The following is a 14,435-nucleotide window of genomic DNA, read 5'->3' as shown; positions in this document are numbered from 1 at the left end:
GCACCATCCGACAATTATTTTAACACAAAACCCTAGCATCTAAATATGAAAACAAAAAGATTATTCTTCTTGATGGAGCATTCTTCTTAAATAAAAGCCAATGAATATTTGATTTAAGCTCTTCCTTATCTTGAGCTGAAGCTTAGGCAATGGGATAATTGTTGGAAAAATCTCTCATGTCCTATGATAAAAATTGAAATCACTAAATATGTTCAGAAATCCTTCCTAATTTTACATAAATATTTTTACAATCTCTTTTTAATGTTTTACCTCAAATCTATCACAAATTACTCTTATACTAGTTTTGTCCAAAAATGTGTTATATATATATATATATATATATACATTTATTTGTGACTATTCCACCAACATGAATATGTTTGGAACGCTTCTTTGCGGCAATCTCCATTCTTTTTTTTCTAACAGCAAAAACAAACCGACCACAAAGAATGGTTACACCAAGCTTCTCTGTATGTTTACACTCAAGATTTCACAACCTCTCCAACAAATTTCCTGAAAAAATGAATAGTAATACAAATAAAACTAGAGAAATGTCAAACAGAAACTATAAACAAATTAACAAGTCTACGATACCATAATCAGAGAGAATGGCCAAACTAAAGCAACCTAATTTTCGAATGACTAAACATGGTGTACACGATTGTGATTTTCTATGATTTGATTACCACAACAATGATCTCATGCTCTTAAAAGCGAGAAAAGAAACAAAACTCGAGTCAGAAAAAATCAGAGCATCACACTGTAAGATGTCGATTACAGTGCATAATATTAGCCAAAATTGTGATCCTAGATCTCCAAAATCACAATCCAACAACTATCAAAAGAATCTAGAAATCACCCAACATTAACACTCAATTTTTTAGATATTGAATCCCTAATTTTGCAGAGGACACACTGTGAGAATTTTACCACAAATCAGTCACACCCTAAGTTTCAATCAGACAAATCAAATGCCCCAGAAACCACAATCGTGAGCATCAGAGAGTAGCTTACCTTGAGCTTTAGAATTGAGATCGAAGATGTGTGCTCTCAAATCTCTCTTTCTTCTTCAGCGAGACACCGATATACCGGAGATGAGACATTGGCGACGTGAATCTGGCGAGGCGAAGAGAATCCGACAGAACAATATCGTTTTTGTTTCTGAAAGAATGAGGAAGAATGCAAAACGATTGTGTTTTTCTGTTTTAGAGAAGAAAGACAAGAGATGGTGATTAAATTATATGAATTAATTAAATTTTAAAGGAACTATTTGTGGAACTTGGAAACTTGGAAATAAAACATATTTTTGTGCTAAACTTTGAAATAAAACATATTTTTGTGCTATTTTGTCAATTGCCCTTAAAATAAACCATAATTTCAGTGTATATTCATCATAACTAATGTTCTATATAGTATGCAAAATATGAAATATATAATCTATATCATTTTAATGTTCGTAGCTTAATAAAATTCAAGTTACATTTAAATTTTGTTGAGGTAGAATGCATGCTAATAAATTAAAATTTTATCTATATATCTATTTGATATACTTTTTATAACTAATTAAATTTGAAGTATTTAATTAGTAATCAGTAACTTGTCCATTTTTTATTTTTTTTGTTTGTCAAACCAAATGCTTTCATTAAATTTCAACCGGTATGGTTGGTACTGGTTCAACTTCTACAATCAAAGCAGGTGAAATAGAAAAGGGGGTACAAATAGATAAACTGAGAGAAATAGAAGCTAAAGTGTTTTTTGCAATTTCATCTACTCTTCGTTTCTCGTCTCGTGGGATGTACTTGAAGCAGATTCTCTCGAACCTATGTGCCATGGCTAGGATATCGTGTATAATCCCGTGGATTTCCTTGTGACAGATCTCCGAGTTGGTTGCTTTGATTAGCATTTGCAAATCTGAAGCAAAAGAAATTATCTGGTAACCTAGATCGGAAGCCTGTTGGATAGCTCGGTCTATGGCTAGTGCTTCGGCTATAAGAGGGGAATCAACGTGGGTTACTGTATCTTGACCAGATACTACTGATCCGGTGCACGGATCCGAGACCCGCCACCTTAGAAGCTTCGTTCCAAGCAGCATTAGTGAAGCATTGAATCGTATTCGCACTAGTCATCCTATGAGGTTTCCCGGATGGATTGTTGGTGTTTCTGTGAATTACATCCTGGGCTGCGTTCCATTCTCTAGCGTGGGAAGTTGCTTGGGAGACAATCTCGTTGGCAGGGGTGGTCGTCTTTTCGAAGAGGAGTTTATTCCTCTGTTTCCAGATGATCCAGATACCCAGTGAGCCATCAACAGTACCTGTTGGAGGTAAGCACTGTAGTTTACTTAACAATTCAATCCCCATTCGAAGATTTGTTATCATACTTGAATCTAACTGTCTCTTGAATGGTGTCTGAGCCCACACTTGTTGGGCGAAGTTCCAGTGGAAGAACAGATGCTCCGCCGATTCCTCTTGTCTGTAAAAAGGGCAACTAGCCTCCTGGTTAATACCGCGTTCTTTCAACACTTTTCCAAGGGGGAGGGCATTTTTCATAACTTTCCAGAGGAAGAATTTTAACTTCGTTAAGCACTTAACATTCCAGATTTCCTTCTCCCATTTGAAATCCTCATGATTTGTGGGATCTTATTTCGACCCTAAGCTTGACATGGCAGTTTCATACCCAGATTTTGCAGAGTATTCCCCAGAAGGAGTTGGTAGCCATATGTATCGGTCCTCTGCTCCCAATCTGCTGGGTTTTAGGAGAAGAATCTGATCCTCATATGAAGGGAGTATATCTCTAATTTTCTGTTCATCCTATTGCACTGATTGGGGCCGTAACAGTTCAGCAACTCTCATATCCTGACACTCCGCAGGGATTGGTCCCATTGGTACAATTGCTTCTTTTAGTGAAATCCACGGGTTTTCCACACCAAGGAAAGTGTCCCTGATCCTATAGCTCTTCCTAGTTGTGTTTTCAGGAGGTCTCGTCCTATACAGATACCCCTCCAGCCATGGGAGGCTGAATTCGGCGGTATGCACTCCAGAAGAGATTGGTGCTGGCAATACTTCCCTAGTAGGACTCTTGCTAGTAGACAGGATGGGTTGGTGAGGATTCGCCAGCTAATTTTAGATAGGACTGCATCGTTAAAGGTAGCTACCTCTCTGAAGCCCAAACCTCCTTCTTTTTTTGGTTTTTTCATTTCTTCCCAAGATATCCAACACATTTTCCTCTTTTCAGGTGATGAATCCCACCAAAATCTAGTCAGAGCCGACTGAATTCTTTTGCATAAAGATCCAGATAACTTGAAGCAGGACATCGTGTGAGTTGGCCTGGCAGAAAGCACTGACTTGAGCATGGTGGTTTTTCCAGCAGTGGAAAGGAACCTCGAGGACCAGCTCTGAGCTCGCTCCTTGATTTTGTCGATGATGCCGTTAAACATGTCTTTCTTTTTCCTCCCAAAGGACTCAGGTAATCCAAGGTATTTACCTAAACCTCCCACTTGTTGAATTCTGAGGATCTGTTTAGCCAGGTTTCTTGCATCTTCTCCTGTTTTAGCTGAGAAAGTAACAGCTGATTTGCTTTTGTTTATCATTTGTCCTGATGCATTTTTGTACCTCTTTAAGATTCGCATTAGCTCTTCACAACTTTGGCGATCAGATCTGCAGAAGAACATTGTGTCATCCGCGAAGAGCAAGTGGTTGACTCGAGGGATTGGTTTTGAGACTCGTACTCCCAGTAGTTTATTTTCCCTTTGTGCTTTTTTACAGAGTCCTGATAGAACCTCACCTCAGAGTATGAAGATATATGGTGAGAGAGGATCACCTTGGCGGATTCCTCTCTGTGGGTTGACTTCCCCGTGGACAGCTACATTTAGCAGGTAAGAGTAAGATACAAAAGTGATACACTCCATTATCCAGTTGATCCAGGTTTAGTGAAAACCCATCTTTGTCATCACCAACCATATAAAGTCCCATCCGATGCAGTCATATGCTTTACTCATGTCGGTTTTGACAACCATATAGCATTGCATCTTAGCTCCCGATGTCTTAAGGTAATGTAAAACCTCATGAGTAATTAGTACATTGTATGAGATCGCTCTTTTTGGTACAAACGCCGACTGATTCTCTGAGATGATGTTTTGCAGGTATGGCTGGAGGCACTTTGTCAGAACTTTTGATATGATCTTGTAGAACACTGAGCATAGCGCTATCGGTCTATAGTCTGCCATCTTCTGTGGGCTTTGGATTTTAGGTATGAGTCTCACATGCGTTTGGTTTGAGTTTCTTGGCAACACTCCTAATAAAAAGAAATTCTAAACTTCTATAATGATGTATGGTCCTACTGTCTCCCAGTTTGATTGGAAGAAGCTTGCCGAGAAGTCATCAAGTCCAGGGGCTTTGTCTGCATGGATTGAGAAGCTCGCAGATTTGATTTCCTCTGGGGACGGTATGGCAATGAGTTTATGATTCATTTCCAGCGTGATGCAAGGTTCAACAACAACATTGACCACCGTAGCCCTTTCCCCCTCAGACGACGAGAACAACTTTGAGAAATACTCGGTAATAACCTTACTTATTTGATCTTCTCTGTATACCGAGTTTCCATTCTCATCTTCAATAACTGAGAATTTGTTTATTACCTTACGACCCCTAGTGATAGCATGAAAGTATCCGGAGTTTTTATCTCCCAATGCTTATTGATCTAGGAGACTTGATATCAAGGCTGTTGGTACAACTATAAGAAGGTTGTCCGTACAAGGGAGCAATGAGGCCGAGGTTGAGTGGTATAAGAAGGAGAGGCCTTAGCAATAAGAAGCCCATAAGAAGAGAAGGATCTTGAAGAAAGAGAAGAGCCAAATATCTCAAGGAAAGATCACATGTTTACCTTGGGGACGAGTGAAGTCGAGTCAACCAAATAAGGAAAGGTCGCTATCACCATTAAGGAAGATTGAGACTAATCCCATGAGAATATATTCTTTCCTTCCCTTTGTATGCCTAACGGCTAGTTCATAGTCTCCCTATATATGTCCTTTTAACAAACAATCGATGAATGCTATTCTAATCAATTCTAAGTATTCTCTTGATTCTACCTTAGTAAATTCCGCAATTCTAACATGGTATCAGAGCTATGTTTCTGTTCTTGACGAAACTAGCTTCATTCTCTTTTATTCTAAATCCGATTCTTCATTCTTGTTGTTGTTCACTTTCTACTCTCGTTCGTTTTCTCTCTTTTACCCACCAGTCAAAAGCTTTATCCGGCGGTCAATAGCATTCTACCATGGAGAACACCAAGCCGCTTGTTCTACCAACTGTCCTCAAAGGAGGAAACTACCTTCTGTGGTCAAGAACCACCAAAACAGCGTTGTGTGGCCGCGGACTTTGGAACCACATCGAAGGTGGGAAAGTTCCAAGGCAAGTCACCAAAGAAGATGGAAAAGAAACCATCAAAGAAGATGAAGAAGAGGCTAAGCGTCAAGAAGAAGCTAAGTGGTTTCAAGAAGACCAAACTGTCCTCTCCATACTTCAAAACTCCCTTGAGGCTCCCATACTTGAAGCCTACTCTTATTGTGAAACGGCCAGCGAACTATGGGAAACACTCAAAAATGTCTTCGGCAATATCTCCAACCTCACCCAAGTCTTTGAAGTCAAGAAGTCTATCAACGACCTGAGTCAAGAGGATATGGAGTTTAACAAACACTTTGGGAAATTCAGGTCACTTTGGGCTGAATTCGAGATGCTCCGGCCAAACACCATGGATCCGGCTGTACTCAACGAGCAAAGGGAACAAGACAAGGTCTTCGCCTTGCTTCTTACCCTCAACCCAACCTTCAACGACCTCATAAAGCACATCCTAAGGTCAGACAAGCTCCCTAGCCTCGACGATGTATGTGCACAGATTCAAAAAGAACAAGGTTCTCTCGGCTTGTTTAGTGGTAAGGGGGAGCTAGTCACAGCCAACAAAGGTGTCTTCAAGCAAGAGGATCGGAAGCCAAAGGGAGGATGTGAGCACTGCAAGAGGAAGAATCATACTAAGGAGAAATGTTGGTTCCTTCATCCTCACCTACGCCCAAGTTCCCATCACAAAGATCCGAGAGCCAATGCGACCTACACAAGGGATGAACAAGTCCAAACTGGCGGTTCCTTGAAGCATGGTGAAGAGGCAGCTTCCGGTGACTATGTGAGGAAATCTGACCTGGAGGCCTTCTTCAAGTCCTTGGCTCTTAAAGAGTCAAGTGGTAAAACATTTTCTACCCTCAAGCTTAACAACTCCTTAGTAGTAGATTCGGGTGCTTCTCACCATATGAGAACCGACTAAGGGAGATGTAGTTATTGCTAATGGGGATAAAATACCAATTCAAGGCATAGGCAATTTAAAACTGTTCAACAAAGAGTCTAAAGCGTTTTATATGCCTAAGTTTACTTCAAATCTTTTGTCGGTTAAGAGAGCTACTAATGATCTAAATTGCTATGCTATATTTGGGCCTAATGATGTTTACTTTCAGGATATTGAGACTGGAAAACTGATTGGTGAGGGTGGAACCAAAGATGATCTTTACATTCTTGAAGATAGCTCACCAAACTCATCAAAAACTGTTTCGTTTAGTTCTTGTCTTGGAATTTCGTTGAATGCAATGTGGCATGCTAGATTAGGTCATCCTCACTCTAGAGCTCTTGAGTTAATGATTCCTGATGTTTCTTTTGATCACTCTAGTTGTGAGGCTTGTATACTTGGCAAACATTGTAAAACTGTTTTCTCTAAGTCTACTACTTTTTATGAAAAATGTTTTGACTTAGTTCATTCAGATGTTTGGACCTCTCCATGTGTTTCTAGGGATAGTAACAAGTATTTTGTGACATTTATAGATGAAAAATCAAAATATACTTGGGTTACATTACTTCCCTCGAAGGACCGTGTGATTGATGCATTCATAAATTTTCAAAACTATGTCACTAATCAGTTTAATGCTAAGATTAAAGTGTTTAGAACAGACAATGGAGGCGAGTATACAAGCAACGGATTCAAAGAACACCAAGCAAAGCATGGCATTGCACATCAAACAAGTTGCCCCTACACTCCCCAACAAAACGGGGTAGCAGAAAGAAAGAACTGACACTTGATGGAAGTAGCAAGATCAATAATGTTTCACACCAATGTACCAAGAAGATATTGGGGAGATGCGGTGATGACAGCCTGTTATTTAATCAACCGAACTCCAACTAAGATCTTGGAAGATCAATCACCATTTGAGGTACTAAATCAATTGAAACCATCACTTAATCACCTAAAAGTGTTTGGATGTGTTTGTTTTGTCTTAGTACCAGGTGAACTAAGGAATAAGCTTGAAGCCAAGAGCACCAAGTGCGTGTTTCTAGGCTATTCCATCACTCAAAAGGGCTACAAATGTTTTGACCCGGTCAACAACCGCACCTTTGTCTCTCGCGATGTCAAGTTTCTTGAAGACCAAGGCTACTTTGACAAGAAAGATTGGGCTGGCTTGAAAGATTTGGCGACACCTACAGATCAGTCAACGGGTCTCAGATTCCTCCTTGACCATCTTGGCATCTCCCCAGCTCAGCCCTCTCGATTGTCCCAGGATTCTTCACCTGGCTCGCATACCGGCTCATCGTTGCCCGATCAGTCCGACACCCCGCCGAATGTTGTGCCTTTGGAGCCGGAGGGGGAGAATAGTAGTAGGCAGAGGCTCGAGGAACCTGCGGAGGAGCCCGAGACATCTGGAGAACCAACATTGACCGAGCCAGCTCCTGCACCACAACCACCTCCTGCACCACAACCAGCTCCACAGTTGCGCCGAAGCACACGCATTCGATCACATCCGTCTACTTGGAAGGACAAACGCGTCTACTACAACAACCAAACTATAGCACATCCTATTCAAGCTGTTTGTTCTCTTGCACATCTACCTCCAGATTATCAAGTGTTCCTTGGGAAGCTAGACGAACAACCAATACCAAACACCTATAGGAAGCACAAGAAAGCAAAGAATGGCTTGGAGCGGTAGATGATGAGGTGGAGGCTATGATATGAAATCACACATGGGATGAAGCTGATCTTCCACCAGGTAAAAAGGCAGTAAGCTCAAAGTGGGTGTTCACAATCAAGCATCTAAGCAATGGAGACATCGAAAGATACAAAGCTCGGCTAGTGGCGCGAGGGTTCACTCAAACATATGGTCAGGACTACAAAGACACGTTCGCACCGGTGGCTAAGCTTCATACGGTGAGAGTAGTCTTATCCTTAGCTACGAATCTATCTTGGGAGTTATGGCAGATGGATGTCAAAAACGCCTTCCTACAAGGAGAATTAAAGGAAGAAGTTTACATGACACCACCACCGGGTCTTGAAGACATGATCGCTCCGGGAAAGGTATTGAGACTATGGAAAGCTATATATGGTTTAAAGCAATCACCACGAGCCTGGTACCACAAGTTGAGCAGCACACTTATTGGTTATGGCTTCAAGAGAACACACTCGGACAACTCTCTCTTCACTCATCAAAGCGATAAAGGTATAATGGTTGTCCTTGTTTATGTAGATGATCTTATCATCTCTAGGGACAACCAAGAAGGTATAAAGGATATCAAAGCTCATTTAAATTCTGTGTTTGATATAAAAGACCTTGGTGAACTTAAGTACTTCCTTGGGATTGAAGTGTGTTGTTCTCCGGAAGGCCTATTTCTTTCCCAACGAAAGTACACCCTTGATTTACTTTGTGAAACAGGAATGTTAGGAGCTAAACCGGTTGACACTCCGCTCCCTGATGGCTACCAAGTTGAACGCAAGGGGGAGAGGAATGACCCACCATACGAAGATCCCTCACGCTATCGCCGGCTAGTGGGTAAGCTTATCTACTTAACACTTACACGACCTGACATTTGCTATGCTGTGAATCAGGTTAGCCAGTACATGAAAGCTCCAACAACATATCACTGGAGTCTCTTGCAAAGAATTCTTCACTATCTCAAGAAGATCCCCGGCCAAGGCATATGGATGGGCAAGAATGACAATACCGAGCTTGTAAGATATTGTGATGCGGATTGGGGTGGCGATAGGACGAATCGAAGATCTGTCACAGGCTACTGCACCTTCATAGGAGGCAACCTAGTCACGTGGAAGACCAAGAAGCAAAAGGTGGTCTCGATGTCAAGTGCCGAATCTGAGTATAGAGCAATGCGGAAGCTGACCACCGAGCTCACATGACTCAAGGCATTGTTAGAAGAGCTAGGCATCAAACCATCAACACCAATCCCTATGCATTGTGACAATGAAGCCGCAATCCAAATAGCCACAAACTCGGTGTTCCATGAAAGAACCAAACACATCGAGTTGGACTGCCACAAAGTTAGAGAGAAGATTGTAGAAGGAGTCACACTCCCATATCATACACCAAGCGTGGATCAACTCGCTGACATTCTCACCAAGGCCGCCTGTCGTAAAGTTTGTGATCACATTCATCCCAAGCTTGGACTGGTGGACTTGACACACCCTTGATCAAGTCTTCTACCCGTGACCATCACACTCTTTTTCCCTCAAGGTAGTTTTGTCCCATATGGTTTTCTATTTTGAGGTTTTTAATGAGGTGATGGCTTACGGGATTCCAAGCTTAACCGTTTCACCTAGTTAAGCTTTAGGGGGAGTATTGATCTAGGAGACTTGATATCAAGGCTGTTGGTACAACTATAAGAAGGTTGTCCGTACAAGGGAGCAATGAGGCCGAGGTTGAGTGGTATAAGAAGGAGAGGCCTTAGCAATAAGAAGCCCATAAGAAGAGAAGGATCTAGAAGAAAGAGAAGAGCCAAATATCTCAAGGAAAGATCACATGTTTACCTTGGGGACGAGTGAAATCGAGTCAACCAAATAAGGAAAGGTCGCTATCACCATTAAGGAAGATTGAGACTAATCCCATGAGAATATCTTCTTTCCTTCCCTTTGTATGCCTAATGGCTAGTTCATAGTCTCCCTATATATGTCCTTGTAACAAACAATCGATGAATGCTATTCTAAGACACTCGACCGTGTGCAGAGAGGGACTCGACCGAGTGGAAGGAGCACAAGAGGAGCCAACTCGACCGGTCACTCGACCGAGCACCAGGTCGAGTTGGCCGAGCCGCCTAGCTATTTTGTCTTTTAGCATTTTTAGGGTTTCCACTACTTTTTCTATATAAGGGCTTGTACCCTGCAGCCACCAAAGAGTCCAGTTTTTTAGATAGTCAAAAACCTAGTTTTTACCCTTTTTGGATGAAACGACCGACCTTTTTTTATTTTTAATAATAAATAATAAATATAATATCATAAATAAAACTACAACTAGTGATCCCATACCCACTAGCCACCTAACCACAATCACATTCATCAGCGGAAATAACAACACCAATTAAATATCCAATAATACTCCAATAAAATCCAATAACCATAACATCAACAATAATCAAATACCAAACAACAAGAAACAAGGAACCAGCAACCTAGCAATGTTTCTAATGACTCAACTCTAGCAACCTAGCAATGCCAGACAACATCCAATTGAGTCCCTAGAACATCCTCCTCTTCATTGCCTCTGATTCCACGATCACACTTTGCCTTTACCTGCACACCGCAAACAACAATTGAGATGCGTAAGTATTATCACAAATACTTACTGAGGCAATCCTCCCATCTACTGGGCTATACACACAAGCAATAAGATCTCTACAAGCCATAAACAACAATCAATAGAACAAACCAGGCATTATACAAAGCACTCAACAATCCGTCGTAGCTGAAAGAAGGGTGTCGATCGACACTGACAATCTGGTGTCGACCGACACCATACTGGTGTCGATCGACACCCTGCCCGACACTCCCAAAAACCCTAGTTTGTGTCGACCGACACCTCCACATGGCATCGATCGACACTCGCCAAAGTCTCGAGCCGTCCTCGCGTTGGTATCGACCGACACCAATGCCAAGCAGCGATTTCCTTCGATCAAAAACTCCGATTCTCGCCTCCAATCTTCTCCAATCCGCTCCATGCATTCCCAGAAGCCAAACCCAGCCAAAACAGCGACGAAATACCATAGAGAACTCAAAGAAACAACCACATAAGCACCAAATCACATAAAATCTAGAGATCTTAGCTTAGATAAGCCATGGTCATGCACTCACCTCTTAAAAGAAGATTCTAACCAACAAGAACGAATTCCCTCACTCCTAGCAAGCTTCTAGCTCCTTCCCAGCCTTAGATCTCCCAAGAACAGCAAGGAATCTCACCAATCTCTCTCAAAAGCTCAAGAACACTCTCTCTTTTGTTTTTCTCTCAAAAACAGCGAATACTGACAAAAACACGACCTTGGGTCGTTTTCCCTCTTTTACACTCGATTTAGGGATTCCCTAAACCAACCACGCAAACCAGACAATTAAAATTGAACCGACCAAACCGGCCACAACTGGTGTCGATCGATGCCTCACGAGAAGGTGTCGATCGACACCCTTACCAAAAATACCCAAAAATTGGTTTGCGGTGTTACAATTCTCCCCCACCAATCTAGATTCGTCCTCGAATCTCGAACAACCATTAGCCAAGGACTCCCGTGCAACCGTCTCCATGGCCCGCACTCCTCCGACCGATCTACAGAAGGTCACCACTAGGCGATAGATTCACGCTCCAGGTGTCATTTGCTCTTGACTTTTTGGACTTTCCTTTACTCATAGGCCTAAACCTTGAGTTTTTATTGGCTCCTCATCAGACCTAAGTCTGCATGCCAAATGTTGGCTCCTCATCAGGCTGAAGCCCGCATGCCATAATATATAAGGAAAAGTCCAAACTCGTCTCTCGGGTTGCCACCCTATAGCGCGCCTCCGGATCGTCATCCGAAGTCGATATACCAACCATACTCCTGAGCCACAAAGTCTCTGAATATGGCAGTACTAGGAGAACGTAAGTCCCCCAAGAGTCGCGAGCAAACGATTCTGAACATGTCTGAGTCCTATCCATATCCAGGTTTCCTTCCCGTGGTTCGCGTAAAAACATCTCAATGTCCTACCAACCACATATTCCCTCACTGGAATACCTCATGACCACACAAGGATCATATACACGCCACAAGGGCCGCCACAAAGGCCAAACAAAATGTCCTAAAGAGGACCGCCACCAAGACCAAACAAATGTCCTAAAGAGGACTGCCACCAAGGCCAACCAAATGTCTTAAAGAGGACCGCCACCAAGGCACTCTGGCTAAACAGTCCGCCACAAAGGCCATCTGTCCCGAAGGACCATCACAAAGACCATCTGTCCCGAAGGACCGTCACAAAGACACTCTGGCTAAACAGCCCGCCACAAAGGCCATCTGTCCCGAAGGACCGTTACAAAGACACTCTGGCTAAACAGCCCGCCACAAAGGCCAAACAAATGTCCAAAAAAGGACCGTCACAAAGACACTCTGGCTAAAAAGCCCGTCACAAAGACCACACATTGTCTAAAAAGATCGCCACACACGGGACACTGACTCAAAAGTCCGCCACTAAGGCCACACACAAGCCCCCTTTAAGGCTCTCCACCGCTAAAATGGACAAATTCTAACTCCCATAAAACTTTCCATATTTAGCACTTTCCATTTTTGGAAACTTCCCACTTTTGGAAACTTCCCTTCACAACCCTGCCTCACGGAAAACTTTGTACCCCAAACACCACCTCATCTTGTTACTGAGTCGCACAACCAACCACCCCAAGCGACCGAGTAACAAGAGAGATGGACTGGAATACTCCATTCCCGCTCCAGCCACGGATTATAGATGGGACCAGGCTAAACAAGCTCAAGTCGCGGCTTGCTTCTCATACCACTTCTTGAACCTTGCCTTCATCTTTGCCTCAGGCTCCCAAGTCTGCTCCTCAACACCATCACAGTCCCACAGGACTCTCATCAAAGGAATCTTCTTCTTCCAGAGTTCCTTGATCCTCCTCTCGAGAACCCTCACTGGTCTCGTCTCCACAGTCATGTTAGGCTGAAGATCCTCAGGAATCTTAGCCAACACCTGCTCACCCTCACGGAGACACTTCCGCAACATAGACACATGGAAAACCTTATGGAATGCACGCATAACCTCAGGTAACTCCAATCTATATGCCACTGGTCCAACCCGCTCAATCACTCTGAATGGACCCATATACCTCGGACTCAACTTAGTCTTTGACAATGACCTGTTCGGACCCCGCAACATGGCCATCTTGAGGTACACTCTGTCTCCTACCTGAAACTCAAGATCTCTCCTCCTCTTATCAGCATAACTCCTCTGCCTATCCTGAGCCTCCTTCATGTTCAGCTTGAGAACCCGAATCTTCTCTGAGGTCTCCTGAACAAAACTAGCACCAAACATGCTCCTCTCCCCCACCTGAGTCCAGCATAATGGTGTACGACATGGCCTCCCATACAAAGCCTCATAAGGAGCCATCTTAATACTTCCCTGATAACTGTTGTTGTAAGCAAACTCTAGCAGGTTCAGGTGATCTGCCCAATGGCCACCCCAATCCAACACACACATCCTCAGCAAATCCTCCAGCGTCTGGATCGTCCTCTCAGACTGTCCATCTGTCTGGGGATGATAAGCTGTACTCATATGCACCTTAGTGCCCATCTCTGCCTGAAATGCCTTCCAGAATACCGAAGTGAACTTAGAATCTCTGTCAGACACAATGCTCGCTGGCACCCCATGCAATCTGACTATCTCCCTCACATACTTCTTAGCCAAGACCGCTGCTCCATCAGTCTTCTTAATGGCCAGAAAATATGCTGACTTAGTCAACCGGTCCACAATGACCCAAATAGCATCAAAAGTCCGTGACACTGGCAATCCTACCACAAAATCCATGGTGATCATATCCCACTTCCACTCAGGAATGGGTAAACTCTTCAGTAACCCGCCAGGAACCTGATGCTCAGCCTTCACTAGCTGACACACATCACACCTCGAAACCCAACTCGCTACATCCTTCTTCATCCCGACCCAATGATAGTACCCCTTGAGATCACGGTACATCTTAGTCGCTCATGGATGAATGGATAACTTGCTCACATGAGCCTCTCTCAGAATCTCCTGTCTCAACTCCTCATCCTTGGGCACACAAACCCGACCGTGCACCAAGATAGTACCATTATCTGAGACCTGATACTCTGAATCCATATCCTTAGAGGCATTCCCCAACCCCAAATCCTTCTCCTGAGCCAACCGCACCCTACTCAGAAGATCTGCTCTATCTACTGCTTCAAAACCCAACGGTTCCTGTGAAACAGCACACAAGCTCAAAGCACTGATCTCCCCTACCAGAGACTCCATCTCCTGCTCCTGAGCCGAAGCTACCCTCTTCCCACTCAGAGCATCTGCAACCGTGTTAGCCTTACCAGGATGATAGGCTATCTCCAAATCATAATCCGCCACAAGCTCCATCC

At 43.2% G+C, this 14,435-nt stretch overlaps 2 protein-coding genes and 1 long non-coding RNA gene across 3 annotated transcripts; 1 reads left to right on the top strand and 2 right to left on the bottom strand.

Moving 5' to 3' along the window:
* Window positions 1-158: 158 nt before the first annotated feature.
* Window positions 159-1,241, bottom strand: LOC147938408 (uncharacterized). The gene is made up of 2 exons (XR_015567224.1): window positions 1,015-1,241; window positions 159-513 (listed from the first exon to the last, which is right to left on the bottom strand). It is a non-coding gene; the product is annotated as an uncharacterized LOC147938408 (long non-coding RNA).
* Window positions 1,242-1,642: 401 nt separating this feature from the next.
* LOC147938407 (uncharacterized) lies at window positions 1,643-2,546 on the bottom strand. The gene is made up of 3 exons (XM_087465622.1): window positions 2,378-2,546; window positions 2,172-2,311; window positions 1,643-2,074 (listed from the first exon to the last, which is right to left on the bottom strand). The coding sequence occupies exons 1-3, from the start codon at window positions 2,544-2,546 to the stop codon at window positions 1,643-1,645; spliced, it is 741 nt and encodes a 246-aa protein (XP_087321748.1).
* Window positions 2,547-5,745: 3,199 nt separating this feature from the next.
* On the top strand, window positions 5,746-8,014 carry LOC147938406 (uncharacterized). Its single transcript, XM_087465621.1, has 3 exons — window positions 5,746-6,267; window positions 6,497-6,707; window positions 7,311-8,014. Exons 1-3 carry the CDS (start codon window positions 5,746-5,748, stop codon window positions 8,012-8,014), a joined length of 1,437 nt encoding a protein of 478 aa, XP_087321747.1.
* Window positions 8,015-14,435: the final 6,421 nt, after the last annotated feature.

This window comes from Camelina sativa, chromosome 9, assembly GCF_030686135.1.
Source record: "Camelina sativa cultivar CO46 ecotype springtype chromosome 9, ASM3068613v1".
NCBI lineage: Eukaryota > Viridiplantae > Streptophyta > Magnoliopsida > Brassicales > Brassicaceae > Camelina > Camelina sativa.
This window is presented reverse-complemented; position numbering and strand designations above follow the sequence as displayed.